The sequence below is a fragment of the Salvelinus namaycush genome, chromosome 17, assembly GCF_016432855.1.
Source record: "Salvelinus namaycush isolate Seneca chromosome 17, SaNama_1.0, whole genome shotgun sequence".
Lineage (NCBI taxonomy): Eukaryota > Metazoa > Chordata > Actinopteri > Salmoniformes > Salmonidae > Salvelinus > Salvelinus namaycush.
The window spans coordinates 3112883-3138123 of NC_052323.1; the positions used below are offsets into that span (position 1 = coordinate 3112883).

The 25241-nt window shown below is 42.9% G+C and overlaps 1 protein-coding gene across 1 annotated transcript in view; it reads left to right on the forward strand.

Annotated features, from left to right (window-relative positions):
- The window catches only part of LOC120061864 (short transient receptor potential channel 3-like), a 97898-nt gene that overhangs the window by 65816 nt on the left and 6841 nt on the right, over positions 1 to 25241 (forward strand). Inside the window, exons 7-9 of the mRNA XM_039011644.1 lie at positions 12651 to 12915; positions 14153 to 14348; positions 23791 to 24000. Coding sequence (XP_038867572.1) covers positions 12651 to 12915; positions 14153 to 14348; positions 23791 to 24000 — 671 coding nt within the window. The remainder of the gene's footprint in view (positions 1 to 12650; positions 12916 to 14152; positions 14349 to 23790; positions 24001 to 25241) is intronic.

The window sequence follows — 25241 nt, forward strand, 5'->3', positions numbered from 1 at the left end:
TGGCCACACAGTCATGGGTGAACAGAGAGTACAGGAGGGGGCTGAGCACGCATCCTTGTGGGGCCCCATTGTTGAGGATCAGCGGAGTGGAGGTGATGTTTCCTACCTTCACCACCTAGGGGCAGCCCGTCAGGAAGTCCAGGACCCAGTTGCACAGGGCGGGGTTCAGACCCAGGAGCTCAAGTTTAATGATGAGCTTGGAGGGTACTATGGTGTTGAATGCTGAGCTATAGTCAATAAACAGCATTCTTACATAGGTATTCGTCTTGTCCAGATGGGACAGGGCAGTGTGCAGAGTGATGGCGATTGAATCGTCTGTGGATCTATTGGGGCGGTAAGCAAATTGAAGTGGGTCTAGGGTGGCAGGTAAGGTAGAGGTGATATGAACCTTGACTAGTCTCTCAAAGCACTTCATGATGACAGAGGTGAGTGCTACAGGGCCATAGTCATTAAGTTCAGTTACCTTTGCCTTCTTGGGTACAGGAACAATGGTGGCCATCTTGAGCATGTGGGGACAGCAGACTGGGATAGGGAGATATTGAATATGCCCGTAAACACACCAGCCAGCTGGTTAATGGTGGTTAATGGATAACACATTTAAATATTTTACTCAGTTGGTCACGGAGATGGAGAGCCCACAGTCCTTGGTAGCGGGCCGCGTCAGTGGCACTGTGTTATCCTCAAAGCGTGTGAAGAATGTGTTTAGCCTGTCCGGAAGAAAGACGTCAGTCTCGGGGGTGTGGCTGGTTTTCCTTTTGTAGTCCGTGATTGTCTGTAGTCCCTGCCACATACATCTCGTGTCTGAGCTGTTGAATTGCGACTACACTTTATCTCTATACTGATGTTTAGCTTGTTTGATTGCCTTGCTGTTTCTGTGAAAGAAAGTATGTTACAGGCCCCGATGTCTCTCTGGAAAGAAAGACTGAACATTAGCGAGTAATATACTCGGAAGCGTTGGGTGGTGTGTGCGCCTCTAAGTCAAACCAGCAGGCCACCTCGAGTGCCTCTCCTCCACCGGCAATGTTTTGGGTCGGCCTTTGGAATAAGTTTAATTTCTCTGGGAAGAGTGAACAAAGGATCTGCTCCAGGGAAGTTGTATTCCTGGTCGTAATGCTGGTAGTTCTGGTGAGTTACCGCCTCTCTAATATCCAATAGTTCTTCCCGGCTGTATGTAATGACACAAAACATTTCCTGAGCTAATAATGTAAAAAATAGGACATAAAGAAACCAAATACTGCAAAGTTTTCTTAGAGCTAGTAGCGATGCTGCCATCTCCGTTGGGGCGTCAGTACGCATGTGTGTGCGTGCTATGTGTGTGTGTGTGGGCGTCGTGTGTGTGTGTGTGTGTCTGTAGTGTGTGTGTCTGTAGTGTGTGTGTGTGTGTGTGTGTGTGTGTGTGTGTGTGTGTGTGTGTGTGTGTGTGTGTGTTGGGATGTCAGTGTGGGTGGAGTCCAGTATGTGTGCAAAGAGTGCAAGATAGTTAGTCCAAAAAAAGGGTAAATGCAGGTAGTCCGGGTAGCCATTTGATTAGCTATTTAGCAGTCTTAAGGCTTGGGGGTAGAAGCTGTTCAGGGTCCTGTTGGTTCCAAACTTGGCAACAGTGTATGACTTGGGTGGCTGGAATCTTTGACCATATTTTGGGCCTTCCTCTGACACCGCCTGGTGTAGAAGACCTGGATGGTAGGGAGCTCGGCCCCAGGGATGTACTGGGCCGCACTCACTGTAGCGGCTTGTGGTCGGATGCCTTGCAGCTGCCATACCAAGCGGTGATGCAGCCAGTCAAGATGCTCTCAATGGTGCAGCTGTAGAACATTTTGATGATCTGAGAGCCCATGCCAAATATTTTCAGGCACCTGAAAAGGGGGAAGTGGAGCTGATGTGCCCAGTTCACAACTGTGTGGGTGTGTATGGACCATGTTAATTCCTTATTGATGTGGACACAGAGGAACTTGAAGCTCTCGAACCGCTCCAATACAGCCCCATCGATGTGGATGGGTGCATACTTGCCCCTCCGTTTCCTGTAGTCCACGATCAGCTCCTTTATCTTGCTGTAGTTGAAGGAGAGGTTGTTGTCCTGGCACCACACTGCCAGGTCACAGATTTCCTCCCCATAGACTGCCTCATCGACATCGGTGATCACTCCTACCACCGTCTTGTCATCAGCAAACTTGATGATGGTGTTGGAGCTGTGCGGGCCATGCAGTCGTGGGTGTACAGGGAGGAAGGGACAAAAGCATACTCCGCTGAGGGGCCCCGTGTTAATGGTCAGCGTGTCGGTTGTGTTGTTACCTACCCTGGGGGAAGCCTGTCAGGAAGTGCAGGATTGAGTTGCAGAGGGAGGCATTCAGTCCCAGGATCCTGAGCTTGGTGATGAGCTTGGAGGGCACTATGATGTTGAATGCTGAGCTTTAGTGAATGAACAGCATTCTTTTTTTCTTTTTTAAAGTAAAAATCTTTAATACACAGAAGTATCCAGGGTCAATGCCCTGCTCAAGGGCATGTTGACCGATCCAACCACCAGGCCAAAAAACGTGAACCCCAACTCTCCAAGATCCCCCTACAGTTCCCCAATAGCTGTCCCTCAACCAATCAATCAATCAATCAAGTTTATTTTATATAGCCCTTCGTACATCAGCTAATATCTCGAAGTGCTGTACAGAAACCCAGCCTAAAACCCCAAACAGCTAGCAATGCAGGTGTAGAAGCACGGTGGCTAGGAAAAACTCCCTAGAAAGGCCAAAACCTAGGAAGAAACCTAGAGAGGAACCAGGCTATGAGGGGTGGCCAGTCCTCTTCTGGCTGTGCCGGGTGGAGATTATAACAGAACTATGCCAAGATGTTCAAAAATGTTCATAAGTGACAAGCATGGTCAAATAATAATCATGAATAATTTTCAGTTGGCTTTTCATAGCCGATCATTAAGAGTTGAAAAACAACAGGTCTGGGACAGGTGGCGGTTCCATAACCGCAGGCAGAACAGTTGAAACTGGAATAGCAGCAAGGCCAGGTGGACTGGGGACAGCAAGGAGTCACCACGCCCGGTAGTCCCGACGTATGGTCCTAGGGCTCAGGTCCTCCGAGAGAAGGAAAGAGAGAAGGAGAAAATTAGAGAGCCAAGATTTTCAAAATGTTCATAAATGACAAGCATGGTCAAATAATAATCAGGAATAAATCTCAGTTGGCTTTTCATAGCCGATCATTAAGAGTTGAAAACAGCAGGTCTGGGACAGGTAGGGGTTCCGTAACCGCAGGCAGAACAGTTGAAACTGGAATAGCAGCAAGGCCAGGCGGACTGGGGACAGCAAGGAGTCATCATGCCCGGTAGTCCTGAGGCATGGTCCTAGGGCTCAGGTTCTCAGAGAGAGAGAAAGAAAGAGAGAACGAGAGAATTAGAGAGAGCATACTTAAATTCACACAGGACACTGGATAAGACAGGAGAAGTACTCCAGGTATAACCAACTGACCCTAGCCCCCCGACACATAAACTACTGCAGCATAAATACTGGAGGCTGAGACAGGAGCGGTCAGGAGACACTGTGGCCCCATCCGAAGATACCCCCGGACAGGGCCAAACAGGAAGGATATAACCCCACCCACTTTACCAAAGCACAGCCCCCACACCACTAGAGGGATATCTTCAACCACCAACTTACCATCCTGAGACAAGGCCGAGTATAGCCCACAAAGAACTCCACCACAGCACAAACCAATGGGGGGCGCCAACCCAGACAGGAAGATCACGTCAGTAACTCAACCCACTCAAGTGACGCACCCCTCCTAGGGACGGCATGAAAGAGCACCAGTAAGCCAGTGACTCAGCCCCTGTAATAGGGTTAGAGGCAGAGAATCCCAGTGGAGAGAGGGGAACCGGCCAGGCAGAGACAGCAAGGGCGGTTCGTTGCTCCAGAGCCTTTCCGTTCACCTTCACACTCCTGGGCCAGACTACACTCAATCATATGACCTACTGAAGAGATAAGTCTTCAGTAAAGACTTAAAGGTTGAGACCGAGTCTGCGTCTCTCACATGGGTAGGCAGACTGTTCCATAAAAATGGAGATCTATAGCAGAAAGCCCTGCCTCCCGCTGTTTGCTTAGAAATTCTAGGGACAATTAGGAGGCCTGCGTCTTGTGACCGTAGCGTACGTATTGGTATGTACGGCAGGACCAACTCGGAAAGATAGGTAGGAGCAAGCCCATGTAACGCTTTATAGGTTAACAGTAAAACCTTGAAATCAGCCCTTGCCTTAACAGGAAGCCAGTGTAGGGAAGCTAGCACTGGAGTAATATGATCAAATTTCTTGGTTCTAGTCAGGATTCTAGCAGCCGTATTTAGCACTAACTGAAGTTTATTTAGTGCTTTATCCGGGTAGCCGGAAAGTAGAGCATTACAGTAGTCTAACCTAGAAGTAACAAATGCATGGATTAATTTTTCTGCATCATTTTTGGACAGAAAATTTCTGATTTTTGCAATGTTACGTAGATGGAAAAAAGCTGTCCTTGAAACAGTCTTGATATGTTCGTCAAAAGAGAGATCAGGGTCAAGAGTAACGCCGAGGTCCTTCACAGTTTTATTTGAGACGACTTTACAACCATCAAGATGAATTGTCAGATTTAACAGAAGATCTCTTTGTTTCTTGGGACCTAGAACAAGCATCTCTGTTTTGTCCGAGTTTAAAAGTAGAAAGTTTTCAGCCATCCACTTCCTTATGTCTGAAACACAAGCTTCTAGCGAGGGCAATTTTGGGGCTTCACCATGTTTCATTGAAATGTACAGCTGTGTGTCATCCGCATAGCAGTGAAAGTTAACATTATGTTTTCGAATAACATCCCCAAGAGGTAAAATATATAGTGAAAACAATAGTGGTCCTAAAACGGAACCTTGAGGAACACCGAAATGTACAGTTGATTTGTCAGAGGACAAACCATTCACAGAGACAAACTGATATCTTTCCGACAGGTAAGATCTAAACCAGGCCAGAACTTGTCCGTGTAGACCAATTTGGGTTTCCAGTCTCTCCAAAAGAATGTGGTGATCGATGGTGTCAAGGCAGCACTAAGGTCTAGTAGCACGAGGACAGATGCAGAGCCTCGGTCTGACGCCATTAAAAGGTAATTTACCACCTTCACAAGTGCAGTCTCAGTGCTATGATGGGGTCTAAAACCAGACTGAAGCATTTCGTATACATTGTTTGTCTTCAGAAAGGCAGTGAGTTGCTGCGCAACAGCTTTTTCTAAAATGTTTGAGAGGAATGGAAGATTCGATATAGGCCGATAGTTTTTTATATTTTCCGGGTCAAGGTTTGGCTTTTTCAAGAGAGGCTTTATCACTGCCACTTTTAGTGAGTTTGGTACACACAACCATTCGAGACCCCTCCCACAGGCCCTCCCGAGGAAGAAAAAAAATACAATTAATTCCATTCCCCACCCCCAAGAACCCCTTAATGCACCAACAACCAAGAGAATTAACTAAATAGAAAAAAGGAAAAGACAGAAGAAAACAGCAAACAACATTGCAAAGAAATAATAAAACAAAATAATGAATTTAACAAAGGACATCAAGGACAACTAAAATCATAACAGTAATGCCAACTGTATGCGTTTGTGTGCATGTCTGGCACTATTTTACATTTACATTTAAGTCATTTAGCAGACGCTCTTATCCAGAGCGACTTACAAGTACATACATTCATACTTTTTTGTACTGTTACATGTATGTGTGTGTTCTTGTATGTGTTTATTTGAATGAGAGTGTGTGTATATGCATGTGTACAAACACCTGCACGGCATCAGCCTCAGGCAAACAGCGTTCTTACATGGGTATTCCTTTTGTCTCGGTGGGTGAGGGCAGTGTGGAGTCCAATAGAGATGGCGTCCTTTGTGGATCTGTTGTGGCGGTATGCGAATTGGAGTGAGTTCATGGTGTCTGGGATGATGGGTGTTGATGTGAGCCATGACCAGCCTTTCAAAGCATTTCATGGTTAAAGATGTGAGTGTTATTGGGCGATAGTAATTTAGGCAGGTTACCTTGGCGTTCATGGGCATGGGGACTATGGTGGTCTGTTTGAAACAAGTTGGTATAACAGACCGGGTCAGAGATGGTTGAAAATGTCAGTGAAGACACTTGCCAGCTGGTCAATGCATGCTCTGAGTACGCGTCCTGGTAATTAATCTGGCCCCGTGGCCTTGTAAATGTTAACCTGTTTAAATGTCTTACTCACATCGGCTACGGAGAGTGAGATCACACAGTCATCCAGAACAGCTGGTGCTCTCATGCATGGTTCAGTGTTGCTTGCCTCAAAGGAGCATAGAAGGCATTTAGCTTGTCTGGTTGACTCATGTCGGCTGGTTGACTCACGGCTGGGCTTCCCTTTATAATTCATGATAGTTTACAAGCCCTGCCACATCAGTCGAGCGTCAGAGCCAGCATAGGATTCGATCTTAGTCCTGAATTGATGGTTTGCCTGTTTGATTGCTCGTTTGAGGGTGTAGCGGGATTTCTTATAAGCTTCCGGATTAATGTCCCGAATGTTGAAAGTGGCAGCTCTAGCATTTAGCTCAGTGCGGATGTTGCATGTAATCCATGGCTTCTGGTTGGGGTATGTACAGTGGGGCAAAAAAGTATTTAGTCAGCCACCAATTGTGCAAGTTCTCCCACTTAAAAAGATGAGAGAGGCCTGTAAATTTCATCATAGGTACACTTCAACTATGACAGGCAAAATGAGAAAAAAAAATCCAGAAAATCACATTGTAGGATTTTTAATGAATTTATTTGCAAATTATGGTGGAAAATAAGTATTTGGTCAATAACAAAAGTTTATCTCAATACTTTGTTATATACCCTTTGTTGGCAATGACAGAGGTCAAACGTTTTCTGTAAGTCTTCACAAGGTTTTCACACACTGTTGCTGGTATTTTGGCCCATTCCTCCATGCAGATCTCCTCTAGAGCAGTGATGTTTTGGGGCTGTTGTTGGGCAACATGGACTTTCAACTCCCTCCAAAGATTTTCTATGGGGTTGAGATCTGGAGACTGGCTAGGCCACTCCAGGACCTTGAAATGCTTCTTACGAAGCCACTCCTTCGTTGCCCGGGCGGTGTGTTTGGGAACATTGTCATGCTGAAAGACCCAGCCACATTTCATCTTCAATGCCCTTGCTGATGGAAGGAGGTTTTCACTCAAAATCTCACGATACATGGCCCCATTCATTCTTTCCTTTACACGGATCAGTCGTCCTGGTCCCTTTGCAGAAAAACAGCCCCAAAGCATGATGTTTTCACCCCCATGCTTCACAGTAGGTATGGTGTTCTTTGGATGCAACTCAGCATTCTTTGTCCTCCAAACACGACGAGTTGAGTTTTACCAAAAAGTTATATTTTGGTTTCATCTGACCATATGACATTCTCCCAATCTTCTTCTGGATCATCCAAATGCTCTCTAGCAAACAATCCAAATGCTGACTAGCTAACACTAGCCAGCTAGCTAGCTAGTGTTATGACATGAGTATGAAATTGTCATTTGTGTTGTACAATTGTGTAAGCTTGCCTTGCTTATATTTGCCATGCAATGCAGCTGAGGTAACATAGCTAGCTAACTATTTACTTGTGTATTGTGTAGTGGAAGATAAAAATAACTGTGTGCCTATGGATGTGTAGCTAGCTACAGTATAGAGCCGATCTGTGTATGGACCCTAAAACGTTTGGTGTGAATATTAGTTCAGAACCTATCTATGAACCTCCGGTATCATAGTTGTTGTATCAACTTCAAGTCTGAATGGCATTAATGAAGCCTATGGATATAGTAGAATATAATAACTTTATTGTGCCATGGATGCAAGTCCTATATACATGTACTGTAGTTATTACCACGCATGAGATCCCCATATTGTAGCCTATACATCGAATATATTCACTGATCATGTACTCTTCCTTGGCAATTAAAGGTGTGGTTCAGGTATGAATCTCTGTGAGACATTCTTTTTCAGTCATATCCAATACCAGGTGTATCAAACTCCATTCTTTGAACGATGCTGTGTCTACATGTATGTTTTACAAATATACACTTCAACAGTGTTTACCACTCCTGCTCCTGGGACATCAATGATTACACATTGTAACTATGCAATAGACGAGAAACATGATTTAAGTAAAGGCTGATTTGTAATTCATATATACAGAAAAAAACAGTACACTACACTTCCTATGCATATCTAACTCCCTTCATCTGCATTAATCTGAGGACACAGGATAGGTGTAGTATTTCAATGAGATACTTAATTTCAACCAGTGGAGAATGTGAAACACATTATCCAGGTGTTATAAATACATAATACATGCATTATAATTATGATCATTGTAATATTATATTATAAATACAAGTTAAGTCTGTACTTCAATGCACATATGGTGTGCATTATAAAAAAAGAGGAGGTGGTGAGAGAGGTGTCGAAGACAGAAAGGGAAAGAGGTAAGAACAGAGGAGCAGGGAAGACAGCAGTGCTACCCTAATATTCTCTTAGTTCATCACAATTACATAGTGTCTCTAGCTGTGTCTCCTAACCAGGCTTGGGCCCCCAGTTGGCCCGAAGGTTATCTTAAGAGCGGGTGAGGTGGCGATGACGGGACTGGCTTCCTCTCTCACATCAACAAACTTACTATGCTGAATTCTTGACGCACAACCGAAGATGCTGCCATGCCCTGCCAGCACGCGAGGCACTAAGGCAGAGAATGACGCATGGAAGAGGGCGAGGAACAAGATGGGAGTAACTATCCAGGCTATTTGCTCTGAGACCGGCATAATAATGTAATGAAACAAGCAGGGAGCAGGTTTCGAACCCTCAACATTCTAGCCCGAAGTCCAGCACGCTATCAACTGTGCCCAAATATATTAGTTGGGGTTGGGGCCAATTGTGGCGAAAAACACTTTATCAATTGGAATCTTTAACAAGTGGAAAGGGGAAAAAGTATAATTATTAGTTTTTCACAATGGGTTATTAGCTGAACAATAGACTATTCAACCTTTACTAAAGAATTGTCTAATAGCCGAGCTAAGTGTGAACCCCCCAACTTGCAACAAATCATTTGTATCTACCTTTCCACATCTACTGACACACGTATCTACCTACACACGGTTAATGTTCTGAAAAAAAAATATATATACATATATTGGTCATGGCTCCTGAGTGGCGCAGCGGTCTAAGGCACTGCATCTCAGTGCCAGAGGCATTACTACAGTCCCTGGTTCGAACACAAGCTGTATCACATCCAACCGTGATTGTTAGTGCCATAGGGCGGTGCACAATTGGCCCAGCGTCAACCGGGTTTGGCCGGGGTAGGCTGTCATTGTAAATAATAATTTGTTTTTACCTGACTTGCCTAGTTAAATAAAGGTTACATAAAAATAAAAAAAACTGGCGGCAACCGCAGCGCAATCAATAGGAGTTGAAAAGTGGCAGGTGCTGAAAATATAGCTAACCTGTTATGCAAGTGTTGCACACCAACAGATGGAGAAAACCTACACCAGTCGAGCAATTCATTTCAACAATAATCTTCATTTTAATTTGACTTTACAAACAACAAGAGCGCTTATTTGGATTCTATTTCTTCGGAGCCTAGACCTATATATAAAATAACTTAACTGGCTGGTGCAGGTTTGATACCTGTGCCGACCGCCACCGGGAGACCCATGGGGTGGCTTTTGGTTTTAAGTTAGAATCCTCCAATCCTCTATATGTAATTATTAGCGGAGAGCCACGTCATATTTTTCGATATACTGTAGGCCTACCCTAGGCGACATGAGTCTCACTAGTGTTGAATAATGTGCTGTTAAAAGTGGTGTAGGTCTTATTTATTTAAAGAGCATATTGAAGTTAGAAGCAAAAGCCTACAACTATTTTAGCACTGTTTTGCACTGTTCTGAGACAAGCATGGGGAATGAGCTTGATAAATCAATTACATTTTTATTTTCACTTAATCTCCGTTTGGGTATTGGTTAGACTAGAATTAGAAAATTAGGGTGATGAAATGTTATGCTCTTAGTGTAACCTTTATTTAACTAGGCAAGTCAGTTGAGAACAAATTCTTATTTACAAGGACAGCTTACTCCTTCCTCCCTGGCAGGGAATTGAACCCCGGTCTCCCGCGTGCCCTGCCCGCACGACACAGGGATTCTTTAGCTAAATAGCCCAGTACTGTACTGCCGACCGTCACGTTGTACAGTGCCATATTTTCTGTTCCATCCTAACAGAAACCCAGAGGGTCTTTAGTTTTTCTTGGAGTAGAAACACCATAATATTAATCAAATGAATTAAGAAAGTACGAGTCAAAAGTTTGGACACACTTAGTCATTCCAGGATTTTTCTTTATTTTGACTATTTCTACATTGTAGAATAATTTTTTACAAGGACAGATATACTTCCTCCCCGTCGGGGAATTGAACCCCGGTCTCCCGCATCTCTTTAGTACAGCCATTATTGAAGGTACTTGAGGTCACGGAGAAAGTCTGGACATGGCCTGCTCTCCCTTATGTAAGGAATTAGGCACTTTCCCATGTTTACTATAGTATGTGTTGTAGGCTATGTTTACTTGTCAGACTGCACAGTAGCCTACTAAACAAACACAGGTGGTTTCGCGCCGCTCTGAGACAAGCATGGGGACTGGTCTTGATAAATCAATTAGATTTTTATCTCCATTTGGGTATTGGTTACACTACAATTAGGGTGTGGAAATATTATGTTAATTTAGAATCCTCTTATGCTGTAACCTAATCCCCTGAGGGTTTCGTTTTAAAATTTTCTCGGAATAGAAACACCATAATGTTATTCAAATTATTTAAGCAAAATTTCTTAAAATCAATCCCATATACTATGGTATTACAAAAAAGGTTTTAAATTCTCTGGTAATGCCAATATGGAAGACTATCAAATGCTTCTCAAAGATGCCCACTGGTGGTCAAACTAGCACTAACTTGCATCAACAGATAAAATGGCTGACAATTAAATAACGTGCCACAGAATGCTGCTGCAGCCCACAAGGTGTGCTGCAGTGTGACACAACTTTTAAAGGAGGAACCACTGTACGGTCACTGTGAAGACAACGTCGTCGATGCACTTATTAATGAAGCCGGTGACTGATGTAACTGATTTCCCAAAGGGAGGGTGAGGGAGGGCCTTGTATGCGTTTCTGAGTGTGGAATAAAGGTCATTTAGAGTTTTGTCGCCTCTATTTGCATAGGTGACATGCTGGTAAAAATCTGGTAAAACGGATTTTGTTGAGTGTGGTGTTAGTGCCAGCATTGATTTGTGGTGATAAATTGACAGCTACGAAAAATATAGATGGGAACTCTCTTGTTAAATAGTATGGTCTGCAGCTTATCATGAGGTATTCTAACTCGGGCAAAAGAAAAACTCTAGACTTCTTAAACATTAGAGATCGTGCACCAGCTGTTGTTATCAAAGAGACACACCGCTGCACCTCTCGTCTGCCATCTGATCTTTGACGATGCATAGAAAAAACAGAGTTGGATATCCATGTCCTCGTTCAGCCACGACTCCGAGAAACATAGGATATTACAGTTTTTTCAGGTCCCGTTGATAGGATTGTCTCAAACGGAGCTCATCCAGTTTATTCTCCAGTGACTGCACGTCCGTCAACAAAGTAGAGGGCAATGATGGTCTACTTGCTTGCCAACGTAGTCAAGACACCACCTCGCTTGCCTCTCTTTCGCCGCTGCTTTCTCTTTCGAGTGCCAGGGATCAGGGCCTGGTCCGGGGTAAGCAGAATGTCCAAAACTCGCTGAAGTAGAAATCGTCATCAAATCGAGGTTAATGATCACTGTTCTGATGTCCACAAGCTGTTTTCGGTCATATGAAATGATGGCGAGAAACATTATGTACAAAAAAATGTAAGATCAGCAACAACCAAATTATTTTTAATGCAGGCTTCGTCAGGAGCCCGTAAAACAGCAGCTATCCACTGCAATGCCATCTTCTTAAACCTGTGATACAGTTGAGACAATTAGGCATCTTGCACACATCTACAAATACTACCACAAATGTCAATACAGATGTTTCCTGACCACTTGCCCTGCAAGACGTGTAACAGTGTTAGCAATGATTATGCTTAAGGGCAGGCACACTAATCTCAAGAATCATTAGATTCTTACCGCAGGTTAAGCTCTAATTGTCTAATCGTACACAGTGACGTACACATACAGAATAACTTTAAGTGCAACATTATCCACCTAGTACACTGCACGCAGAAGGGAGAAAAATTATCATGAGGTATATCATTAGAACATGCAAAAGGGCAAACATTTAAAATCACATAAACACCTGTTTTTAATTTGACATTGAGAGCATAAGTGGCCTATGCAAATTGTGGTAGCACCTTATTTTATAGTCCTGTTTCATTTAGTTTTAGCTGATATTTACTGAGAAATTGTACGTATTGGTGCTTGTGTTGATGAATCGTAAAGAAACAAAAGACTACTTTTAGGGGAATTATTATACAATTACTATTTGCTGTGTTATTTCAAAGCCCACAAAGACAGTGGGACTGTAAAACAAAGTGTAACCCAACCATTGTGTAGAGCAGTCATATAGCGCAATGCATTAAACACATTGTTCATGTTGCTGTCGCCCATTCCTCCACGTAGCAAGGGACAAATGGCTGCCGTCGGACCCCCAGCTGATCTCAGAAGGGCTGTACGCCATCGCCGTGGTGCTGAGTTTCACACGCATCGCTTACATCCTGCCGGCTAACGAGAGCTTCGGACCGCTCCAGATCTCCCTGGGACGCACGGTCAAAGACATCTTCAAGTTTATGGTCCTGTTCATCATGGTCTTCCTGGCGTTCATGATCGGCATGTTCATCCTCTATTCGTACTACTTGGGTGCCAAGGTCAACCCGGCCTTCACCACGTGAGTGATATATCAAACATATAGAGGACACTTGTGTATAGAGAACACTTGTTGGAATAGACATATGGTGAGACACTTATGGGAACAGACTTATAGGGACTCGTCACATAAGAGAACATTAATCGATGGTCACTCAGGCAGGTCTGGAGTCAGTGACAGGAACTGCTCTGTACACAGTTACTCTGTATGGACTGACAGTCAGTAGGGAGGCTTTGTACACGTTCAACCATACTGTTTTGTCCCCAAAGCCCCTAAAATTAATACACAAGACTTGAGAATACGATTGGTACACATTTATAAAGTAATACTGCTTGGGACCTATCTACATGAAACAAAAATCTCCAACAAATGAGTTCGCCATTCATGTAGGGAGCTCTTTTCTTCCTCTATTTGAACCCATTCATGCAGTGCTAGCTCATTCAGTCTATCGACTCAGTCATTGTAGTGCAGAATGAAGTTGAAAATGGCCAACCTTGGACTCCCTTTCGAAGAGTTCTTCTAAACTGAATTGGGAAAGGCACCGCTGAGATTGTGGCAGGTCAGCAAAAATAACTCATTTCACACTGGAGTGGATTACCGCGAAGGTTACTGTTTCCAAGCTGAGGCTGAGAAAATGAAATCCTTCCCATTGTTATGGTTATTATTTTCCTCTATTGTCTTAAGTGTCCATATTGCATTTCATTAGCCAAGCTGCCTTGGCATAAATGGAACACACACATCTAACATTGCCAAGAGTCACAATGGTCATTTCTGCTCTTACATCTGTGGAATTCATATTACACAAAATATAAAATACAGCAACATCACCTGAAATAAAAAAAATATATAATTTCATGGCAACAATTCTCACGTTTATAAATGTTTCTCGAAGGGACTTTAGCAACCAGAATACTTTAACACAGGATGATGCATTTTGGTATTAAGCAAGACATGCCGATATATTTGGTTCATTCCCCACACACTTATAAGTTAGGCTACACATGAGGTGACATCACTATTTGAAGCAGCGCTTTATCGCCTGTCACTTTGGGCAACAGCCAAATATAGTTTGTGATTTCGCTAGGGCACAACAACAAACTAGAAACCCCTGATCTGATCAGCTTGTCCTATAGCTTTCTTATCCCCTTCCTTCCTTCCTTCCTTCCTTCCTTCCTTCCTTCCTTCCTTCCTTCCTTCCTTCCTTCCTTCCTTCCTTCCTTCCTTCCTTCCTTCCTTCCTTCCTTCCTTGTCACCATAGGGTGGAGGAGAGCTTCAAGACTCTGTTCTGGTCTATATTTGGACTGTCCGAGGTGTCCTCTGTGGTGCTCAAGTACAACCACAAGTTCATCGAGAACATCGGCTACGTTCTCTATGGAATCTACAACGTGACCATGGTGGTGGTGTTGCTCAACATGCTGATCGCCATGATCAACAGCTCCTATCAAGAAATCGAGGTGAGTCACCGGTGTAGTGAAGTTGCCCCTAGATACTGATCTTGGGTAAATAAAATAAATTCCCCACTAATCATTAAGGTTAGGATTGGGGAAGGGAAGTAGATCCTAGATCTGTGTGTAGGGGGAAACTTCGCCGCAGAGGTAAGTCAGTGGCATCTGTAGACCCACCATTTCATCTGATTATAGTTATAGGGGTACTAGTGTATTTTGGTGTAATCTTTTTGTATGCAGTGCATTCGGAAAGTATTAACTTTTTCAAAATGTTGTTACAGCCTTATTCTAAAATAATCTCATGAAGTTAAACACAATACTCCATAATGACAAAGCAAAAACAGGTTTTTAGAACTTTTTGCAAATGTGTTAAAAAAAAAAAAGGAAATATAACATTTACGTAAGTATTCAGACACTTTATTCAGTACCTTGTTGAAGCACCTTTGGCAGTGATTACAGCCTTAAGTTTTCTTGGATATGACGCTACAAGCTTGGCACACCTGTATTTGGGGAGTTTCTTCATTCTTCTCTGCAGATCCTCTCAAGATCTGTCAGCTTGGATGGGGAGCGTCGCTGCACAGCTATTTTCAGGTCTCTCCAGAGATGTTCGATTGGGTTCAAGAAAGGGCTCAGGCTGGGCCATTCAAGGACATTCAGAGACTTGTCCCGAAGCCACTCCTGCATTGTCTTGGCTGTGTGCTTAGGGTCGTTGTCCTGTTGGAAGGTGAACCTTCGCCCCAGTCTGAGGTCCTGAGAGCTCTGGAGCAGGTTTTCATCAAGTATCTCTCTGTACTTTGCTCCGTTCATCTTTCCCTCGATCCTGAGTAGTCTTCCAGTCCCTGCCGTTGAAAAACATCCCCACAGCATGATGCTGCCACCACCATGCTTCACCGTAGGGATGGTATTGGCCAGGTGATGAGCGGTGGTTCCAAACTTCCTCCATTTAAGAATGATGTCAGGATTTGGCCAGGATTGTTCCGGTTTTGGTCACTAGATGCCCCCATTGTGCTTTTTTGACCCTTTTGTTTTCCCTTGTTTCCAGTTATTATTTGCACCTGTGCCTCGTTTCCCTTGAATGTATTTAAACCCTTAGTTTTCCTCAGTTCTTTGCTCTGTGTTTGAATGTTAGCACCCAGTCCCAGCCATGCTGTGAACATTTGTTACTCCTGTTGGATTCTCTTGAGGTACTCTGGTTTTGTTCTCGTTTATTTATTTTTTGATTATTCTTTTGAGGTTTTTTCCCTGCTTTACTTACCACTTTGTGGATTTACCTTGTGACTTGAAGGATATACCTTTTTTCTCTTGGATTTACTTTTGACGTTGTGGATTAATATTTTTGCCTGAAGAACTTTCCTTTTTACTTTCTTAAAACACCGTCTCAAGTACTGTTGTGTCTGCCTCATCTTCTGGGTTCTGCCGACTATTAGTGGCTCAGTTTGCTAAGTGACTGTTTCTCACACCGGAGACCCGAGTTCTTAACCGGGTCCTGACAAATGATGGAGGCCACAGTGTTCTTGGGGACCTTCAATGCTGCTGAATGTTTTTGGTACCTTCCCCAGATCTGTGCCTCGACACAATGCTGTCTCGGAGCTCTACGAACAAATCCTTCGACCTCATGGCTTGGTTTTTGCTCTGACATGCACTATCAACTGTGGAACCTTATATAGACAGGTGTGTGCCTTTCCAAATCATGTCCAATCAATTGAATTTGCCACTGGTGGACTCCATTCAAGTTGTAGAAACATCTCAAGGGTGATCAATGGAAAGAGGATGCACCTGAGCTGAATTCCGAGTCTCATAGCAAAGGGTCTGAATACTTATGTAAATAAGGCATTTATGTTTTTTTATTTTTAATACATTTGCAAACATTTATAAAAACTTGTTTTCGATTTGTCATCATGGGGTATTGTGTGTAGATTGAGGGAACATTTTAATTTAATCCATACTTTTCAGAATAGACTGTATATACACCACATGACCAAAAGTATGTGTACACCTGCTCGGCGAACATCTCATTCCAATATCAAGGGCATTAATATGGAGTTGGTCCCCCCTTTGCTGCTATAACAGCCTCCACTTTTCTGGTGGTAAGGCTTTCCACTAGATGTTGGAACATTGCTTCGGGGACTTGCTTCCATTCAACTACAAGAGCATTAGTGAGGTCGGGCAATGATTTTGGGCGATTAGGCCTGGCTTGCAGTCGGCGTTCCAATTAATCTGAAAAGGTGTTCGATGGGATTGAGGTCAGGGCTCTGTGCAGGTCAGTCAAGTTCTTCCACACCGATCTCGACAAACCATTTCTGTATGGACCTCGCTTTGTGCACAGGGGCATTGTCATGCGGAAACAGGAAAGGGCCTTCCTCCAAACTGTTGCCACAAAGTTGGGAGCACAGAATCTTCTAGAATGTCAGTGTATGCTGTAGCATTAAGATGTCCGTTCATTAGAAGTAAGGGGCCTAATTTGAACCATGAAAACAGCCCCAGACGATTATTCCTTCTCCACCAAACTTTACAGTTGGCACTATGCATTTTGGCAGGTAGTGTTCTACTGGCACCCGCCAAACCCAGATTCGTCTGTGGGCCTGTCAGATGATGAAGCGTGATTCATCGTTCCAGAGAACGCATTTCCACTGCTCCAGAGACCAATGGCGGCGAGCTTTACACCACTCCAGCCAACGCTTGGATTTGCGCATGGTGAACTTGTGTGCAGTTGTTCGGCCATGGAAACCCATTTCATGAAGCTCCCGACGAACAGCTGACGTTGCTTCCAGAGGCAGTTTTGAACTCAGTGGTGAGTGTTGCAACCAAGGAGAGACGCACTACGCGCTTCAGCACTTGGCGGTCTCATTCTGTGAGCTTGTGTGGTCTACCAATTTTTGGCCGAGCTGTTGTTGCTCCTAGACCTTTCCACTTCACAACAACAGCACTTACAGTTGACCGGGGCAGCTCTTGCAGGGCAGAAATGTGACGAACTGACTTGTTTGAAAGGTAGCATCCTATGAAAGTGCCACGTTGAAAGTCACTAAGCTCGTCAGTAAGGCCTTTCTACTGCCAATGTTTGTCTTCGGAGATTGCATGGCTCTGATTTATTTTATACACCTGTCAGGTGTGGCTGAAACAGACGTGGCTGAAATAGACGAATCCACGAATTTGAATGGGTATCCACATACTTTTGTGTATGTACTGTATATATAATATATATATTTATTTATAGGCTCCTCAGAGGAGGAAGGGGAGGACCATACTACTCAATGAATTTCATAAAATAAAATTGTGAAACATTAAAAAGGTTATACTTTTTAGATAAAACTGTACAAAATACATTCACGTCACCAAATAATTGATTAAAACACACTGTTTTACAATGAAGGTCTACAGTAGCCTCAATAGCACTCTGTAGGATAGCACCATGGTGTAGCTGGAGAACAGCTAGTGTCCGTCCTCCTCTGGGTACATTGACTTCAATACAAAACCTAGGAGGCTTATGGTTCTCACCCCTTTCCATTCACTTACACAGTAATTATGACAACTTCCGGAGGACATCCTCCAACCTATCACATCTCTTGCAGCATGAACTGACATGTTGTCCACCCAATCAAAGGATCAGAGAATGTATCTAGTACTGAAAGCATAAGCTACAGCTAGCTAGCACTGCAGTGCATAAAATGTGGTGAGTAGTTGACTCAGAGAGAAATACAATAGTTGAACAGTTTTTAAGAAATTAATTTCTTAACAAATGGAGGAGAGAGATTGTCATTTTTGTTTTACTTTCACTTACTTAGCTAGGAAATGTAGCTAGCTACTTTAGCCTACTCAAACACCCTGCTCAAACAGAGGGATGCTATGTTAGCTAGCTGGCTATGACTATCCAACACTGGAACTCTTCCAAGTCAAGGTAAGCTTCTGGTTTTACTAATTTATTGCTACCGGGGCCCGCCGGTGTAACTGCTAAACTGCTTACTACTGACTGTACACTGTACTGCATGATTGTTCGGGTTTACTAACGTGTTAGTTCTATTATCTGTGTTGACTATGATGTTACTTTGGCTAATATGGTGACAACGATGTAGGCAGTGTGTAACGGTTATGTTATGAAGGTTTGGCTTGGAAAGGTTTTGTCTTGTTGTGCACAAGCAAAGGTAAGAGGAGGAGAGCGAGTAGATGTGAGAAGGAATACAACAAGCTGTTTGTCTGTGGCTATGAAAGTGCACTGTTTCGTGTGATCAGGGGTGTATTCATTCCACTGATTCTGTTGAAAAACATTTCTTAAATGGAAGTGAACGGAATGACACGGAATGTACATTGTAAAATAATAATGAAGACATAAAAACGATGAAATCATTAATAACCAAAAAAACATATATTATATTTGAAACTCTTCAAAGTAGCCACCCTTTGCCTTGACAGCTTTGCGCACTCTTGACATTCTCTCAACCAGCTTCATGAGGTACATTTACATTTAAGTCATTTAGCAGACGCTCTTATCCAGAGCGACTTACAAATTGGTGCATTCCCCTTATGATATCCAGTGGAACAACCACTTTACAATAGTGCATCTAAATATTTTAAGGGGGGGTGGGGGGGTTAGAAGGATTACTTTATCCTATCCTAGGTATTCCTTAAAGAGGTGGGGTTTCAGGTGTCTCCGGAAGGTGGTGATTGACTCCGCTGACCTGGCGTCGTGAGGGTGTTTGTTCCACCATTGGGGTGCCAGAGCAGCGAACAGTTTTGACTGGGCTGAGCGGGAACTGTACTTCCTCAGAGGTAGGGAGGCGAGCAGGCCAGAGGTGGATGAACGCAGTGCCCTTGTTTGGGTGTAGGGCCTGATCAGAGCCTGAAGGTACGGAGGTGCCGTTCCCCTCACAGCGCCGTAGGCAAGCACCATGGTCTTGTAGCGGATGCGAGCTTCAACTGGAAGCCAGTGGAGAGAGCGGAGGAGCGGGGTGACGTGAGAGAACTTGGGAAGGTTGAACACCAGACGGGCTGCGGCGTTCTGGATGAGCTGTAGGGGTTTAATGGCACAGGCAGGGAGCCCAGCCAACAGCGAGTTGCAGTAATCCAGACGGGAGATGACAAGTGCCTGGATTAGGCCCTGCGCCGCTTCCTGTGTGAGGCAGGGTCGTACTCTGCGAATGTTGTAGAGCATGAACCTACAGGAACGGGTCACCGCCTTGATGTTAGTTGAGAACGACAGGGTGTTGTACAGGATCACGCCAAGGTTCTTAGCACTCTGGGAGGAGGACACAATGGATTTGTCAACCGTGATGGCGAGATCATGGAACGGGCAGTCCTTCCCCGGGAGGAAGAGCAGCTCCGTCTTGCCGAGGTTCAGCTTGAGGTGGTGATCCAGGTAGTCACCTGGAATGCGTTTCAATTAACAGGTGTGCCTTGTTAAAAGTTCATTGGTGGAATTTCTTTCCTTCTTAATGCATTTTAGCCAATCAGTTTTGTGACAAGGTATTTGGTAAAAGACCAAGTCCATATTATGACAAAAACAGCTCAAATAAGCAAAGAGAAACAACAGTCTATCATTACTTTAAGACATGAAGGTCAGTCGGTTTCTTCAAGTGCAGTCACAAAAACCATCAAGCGCTATGATGAAACTGTCTCTCATGAGGACCACCACAGAAAAGGAGTTACCTCTGCTGCATAGGATAAGTTCATTAGAGTTACCAGCCTCAGAAATTGCAGCCCAAATAAATGCTTCACAGAGTTCAAGTAACAGAAATATCTCAACATCAACTGTTCAGAAGAGACTGTGTGAATCAGGCCTTCATGGTCGAATTGCTGCAAAGAAACCACTACTAAAGGACACCAATAAGAAGAAGAGACTTGTTTGGGCCAAGAAACATGAGCAATGGACATTAGAACTGCCATGTCGTGTGTGTAGGTGGCAGGGAAGTCAGGCGCAGGAGAATCGAACTTGGTATAAATGGAGTAGTTTAACGTAGAACAAAGTAAAACCAAAGTAGATAATAAAATAAACGTGGGTACAAGAACCCGTCGCGCACCAATCCATAAATCACGAGCATACCAACAAACAATCTCCGACAAGGACATGAGGGGAAACAGAGGGTTAAATACACAAAAAAATAAAGAAAAACCTGGAATGAGTAGGTGTGTCCAAACTTTTGACTAGTACTGTAGTGGCCGTCGGTGCCGTTTAAGATGAGGGAGGACGATTTTTTTATTTTTATGAGAATGGCCTTATTTCTATTACAGCATATTGTATGACTGTCATTCATATTCCATTCACCCAGTTCAATGAAACAATTGAGTTTCTATTGGACAAATTCAGGTATGTATATCCCCGTTTTGTTCCGTTTGCTTAGGTTTAAGATTTTGTTTTTACAGAATCGGCGGAATGAATACACCCCTGATCACACACAAACAGTTAACTTTCATAGCCACAAACAAACAGCTTGATGTATTCCTTCTCACATATATACATATATATACACAACCGTTCAAAAGTTTGGGGTCACTTAGAAATGACCTTGTTTTTGAAGGAAAAGCAATTTTTTTTGGTCCATTAAAATAACATCAAATTGATCAAAAATACAGTGTAGACATTGTTAATGCTGTAAATGAATGGAAACAACAGATTTTTTATGGAATATCAACATTGGCGTACAGAGGCCCATTATCAGCATCCATCACTCCTGTGTTCCAAAGGCAGGGTTGTGTTAGCTAATCCAAGTTTATCATTTTAAAAGGCTAATTGATCATTAGAAAACCCTTTTGCAATTATGTTAGCACAGCTGAAAACTGTTGTACTGATTTAAAGAAGCAATTAAAACTGTCCTTCTTTAGACTAGTTGAGTATCTGGAGCATCAGCATTTGTGGGTTCGATTACAGGCTCAAAATGGCCAGAAACAAATAACTTTCTTCTGAAACTCGTTAATCTATTCTTGTTCTGAGAAATGAAGGCTATTCCATGCGAGAAATTTCCAAAAAACTGAAGATCTCGTACAACGCTGTGTACTACTCCCTTCACAGAACAGTGCAAACTAGCTAACACAACGTGCCATTGGAACACAGGCATGGTTGCTGATAATGGGCCTCTGTACGCCTATGTAGATATTCCATTAAAAATCAAATGTTTCCAGCTACAATAGTCAATTACAGCATTAACAATGTCTACACAGTATTTCTGATCAATGTTATGTTATTTTAATGAACAAAAAACGTGCTTTTCTTAAACACAGACATTTCTAAGTGACCCCAAACTTTTGAACTCTAGTGTATATACAGTTGAAGTCGAAGTTTACATATATTTAGGTTGGAGTCGTTAAAACTCGTTTTTCAACCACTCCACAAATGTATTGTTACCAAACTATAGTTTTGGAAAGTCGGTTAGGACATCTACTTTGTGCATGACACAAGTGATTTTTCCAACAATTGTTTACAGATAGATTATTTCACTTATAATTCACTGTATCACAATTCCAGTGGGTCAGAAGTTTACATACACTAAGTTGACTGTGCCTTTAAACAGCTTGGAAAATTATGTCATGGCTTTAGAAGATTCTGATAGGCTAATTGACATCATTTGAGTCAATTGGAGGTGTACTTGTGGATGTATATCAAGGCCTACCTTCAAACTCAGTGCCTCTTTGCTTGACATTATGGGGAAATCAAAAGAAATCAGCCAAGACCTCAGGAAAAAAATTGTAGACCTCCACAAGTCTGGTTCATTCTTGGGAGCAATTTCCAAACTCCTGAAGGTACCAAGTTAATCTGTACAAACAATAGTATGCAAGTATAAACACCATGGGACCACGCAGCCATCATACCAATCAGGAAGGAGACACGTTCTGTCTCCTAGAGATAAACGTACTTTGGTGCGAAAAGTGCAAATCAATCCCAGAACAACAGCAAAGGACCTTGTGAAGATGCTGGAGGAAACAGGTACAAAAGTATCTATATCCACAGTAAAACGAGTCCTATATCGACATAACCTGAAAGGCCGCTCAGCAAGGAAGAAGCCACTGCTCCAAAACCGCCAGACTACGGTTTGCAACTGCACATGGGGACAAAGATTGTACTTTTTGGAGAAATGTCCTCTGGTCTGATGAAAAACAAAATAGAACTGTTTGGCCATAATGGCCATCGTTATGTTTGGAGGAAAAAGAGGGAGGCAAGCCGAAGACCGCCATCCCAACCGTGAAGCACGGGGGTGGCGGCATCATGTTGTCGGGGTGCTTTGCTGCAGGAGGGGCTGGTGCACTTCACAAAATAGATGGCATCATGAGGCAGGAAAATTATGTGGATATATTGAAGTAACATCTCAAGACATCAGTCAGGAAGTTAAAGCTTGGTTGCAAATTGGTCTTCCAACTGGACAATGACCCCAAGCATACTTCCAACGTTGTGGCAAAGTGGCTTAAGGACAACAAATTCAAGGTATTGGAGTGGCCATCACAAAGCCCTGACCTCAGTCCTATAGAAAATGTGTGGGCAGAACTGAAAAAGCGTGTGCGAGCAAGGAGGCCTACAAACCTAAATCAGTTACACCAGCTCGGTCAGGAGGAATGGGCCAAAGTTCACCCAACTTATTGTGGGAAGCTTGTGGAAGGCTACCCAAAACGTTTGACCCAAGTTAAACAATTTAAAGGCAATGCTACCAAATACTAATTGAGTGCATGTAAACTTCTGACCCAATGGGAATGTGATGAAAGAAAAAACCCCAGAAATAAATCATTCTCTCTACTATTATTCTGACATTTCACATTCTTAAAATAAAGTGGTGATCCTAACTGACCTAAGACAGGGAATTTTTACTAGGATTAAATGTCAGGTATTGTGAAAAACTTAGTTTAAATGTAGTTGGCTAAGGTGTATGTAAACTACCGACTTCAACTGTGTGTATATATATATATATATATTATTCTGTTGCACAGCATATCCTAGGCAGTTATGCTCTGATGTCTCTGATTGTGAAACGTCAGGTCAGCAATGGATATGTCTTAAATCAGTCATTTCAAGATGATCCTTATGTGTAGTGGGACTATCTTTCACTGTTTCCCTACTTGCCTCATGACTACAGCACAGCTGTACTAAAGCCACAGTGAATCACGCCCCCTTGTGTATTATTGCTTCATTAATCAATCATTTTTAGATGATCCATGTTATATGTTGTGGGAATTTCCTTTGCTAATCCACAAAACAAGCAACAACAGGTGACATGAGGCCTGTGCTGTAATTTCCTATCAGAGACAACAATTAGTGTATGACTTTAGATGGCAGTATTAGGCAAATGCTGTTATCTTAAAGTCACAAACTATTGTTATCTCATAGATTAGGCCTACAGCAAAGGAAGTGAACAGGTTATCATCAGTTCAAATAGGTTTTTGATCATGTGTGTTTGTAACATTAGCTAGCGTCACTAAGTCAATCTGTTAAGGGGGTCTTTGCTCAGAGAGAGAAATAACTCTGCTTATCTCTCAGGACGATGCGGACGTGGAGTGGAAGTTTGCACGCTCCAAGCTATGGCTGTCGTACTTTGACAACGGCAAGACACTGCCTCCTCCCTTCAGCATCGTTCCCACTCCCAAGTCCTTCTACCACCACATCAGGTGGATAGTCGGCATTCTGCATTGCCGACAACGGAGTGTGAAGAAGGATCTAGAGCTGGGGTTGGACAGTTCAAAGTCCAGGGTATTGATGTGTGTGTGTGTGTGTGTGTGTGTGTGTGTGTGTGTGTGTGTGTGTGTGTGTGTGTGTGTGTGTGTGTGTGTGTGTGTGTGTGTGTGTGTGTGTGTGTGTGTGTGTGCAGTGCCTTCAAAAAGTATTCATACTCCTTGACTTATTCCACATTTTGTTGTTACAGGCTGAATTCTAAATGGATTCAATATTTTTTAATGCTCAACCATCTTCACACAATAAACCATAATGACAAAGTGAAAACATGTTTTTAGAAATGTTAGTACATTTAATAAAAATTAAACACAAAAAATATCTCATTGACACACGTTTTCACACCCCTGAGTCAATGCTTTGTTGAAGCACTTTTGGCAGGGATTACAGCTGTGAGTCTTTCTGGGAAAGTCTCTTGTGCAACATTTTCCCATTTATTATTTTCAAAATTCTTCAATCTCTGTCAAATTGGTTGTTGATCATTGCTGGACAACCATTTTCAGGTCTTGCTACATATTTCCAAGCAGATTTAAGTTAAAACTGTAACTCGGCCACTTAGGAACATTCAATGTCTTCTTGGTAAGCAACTCCAGTGTAGATTTGGGTTCGTGTAGATTTGGCCTTAAGTTGTTGTCCTGCTGAAAGGTGAATTAATCTCCCAGTGTCTGGTGGAAAGCAGACTGAACTAGTTTTCCTGTAAGATTTTCCTTGTGCTTAGCTCCATTCCGTTTCTTTTTTATCCTGAAAAACCCCCTCATCCTTAATGATTATAAGCATACCCATAACATGATGCAACCACCACTATGCTTGATAATATGGAGAGTGGTACAGTACTCAGTAATGTGTTATATTGGATTTGCCCCAAACATAACACTTTGTATTCAGGACAAAAAGTTAATTGCAGTATTACTTTAGTGCCTTGTTGCAAGCAGGATGCATGTTTTGGAATATTTGTATTCTGTACAGGCTTCCTTCTTTTCACTCTGTCAATTAGGTTAGTATTGTGGAGTAACTACAGTGCTGTTGATACATCCTCAGTTTTCTCCTTTCACAGCCATTAAACTCTGTAACTGTTTTAAAGTCACCATTGGCCTCATGGTAAAATCCCTGAGCAGTGTCCTTCCTTTCCGGCAACTGAGTTATAGGAAGAACGCCTGTATCTTTGTAGTGACTGGGTGTATTACACCATCCAAAGTGTAATTAATAACCATGCTCAAAGAGATATTCAATGTCTGTTTTTTTATTTTTTTTATCTAGCAATA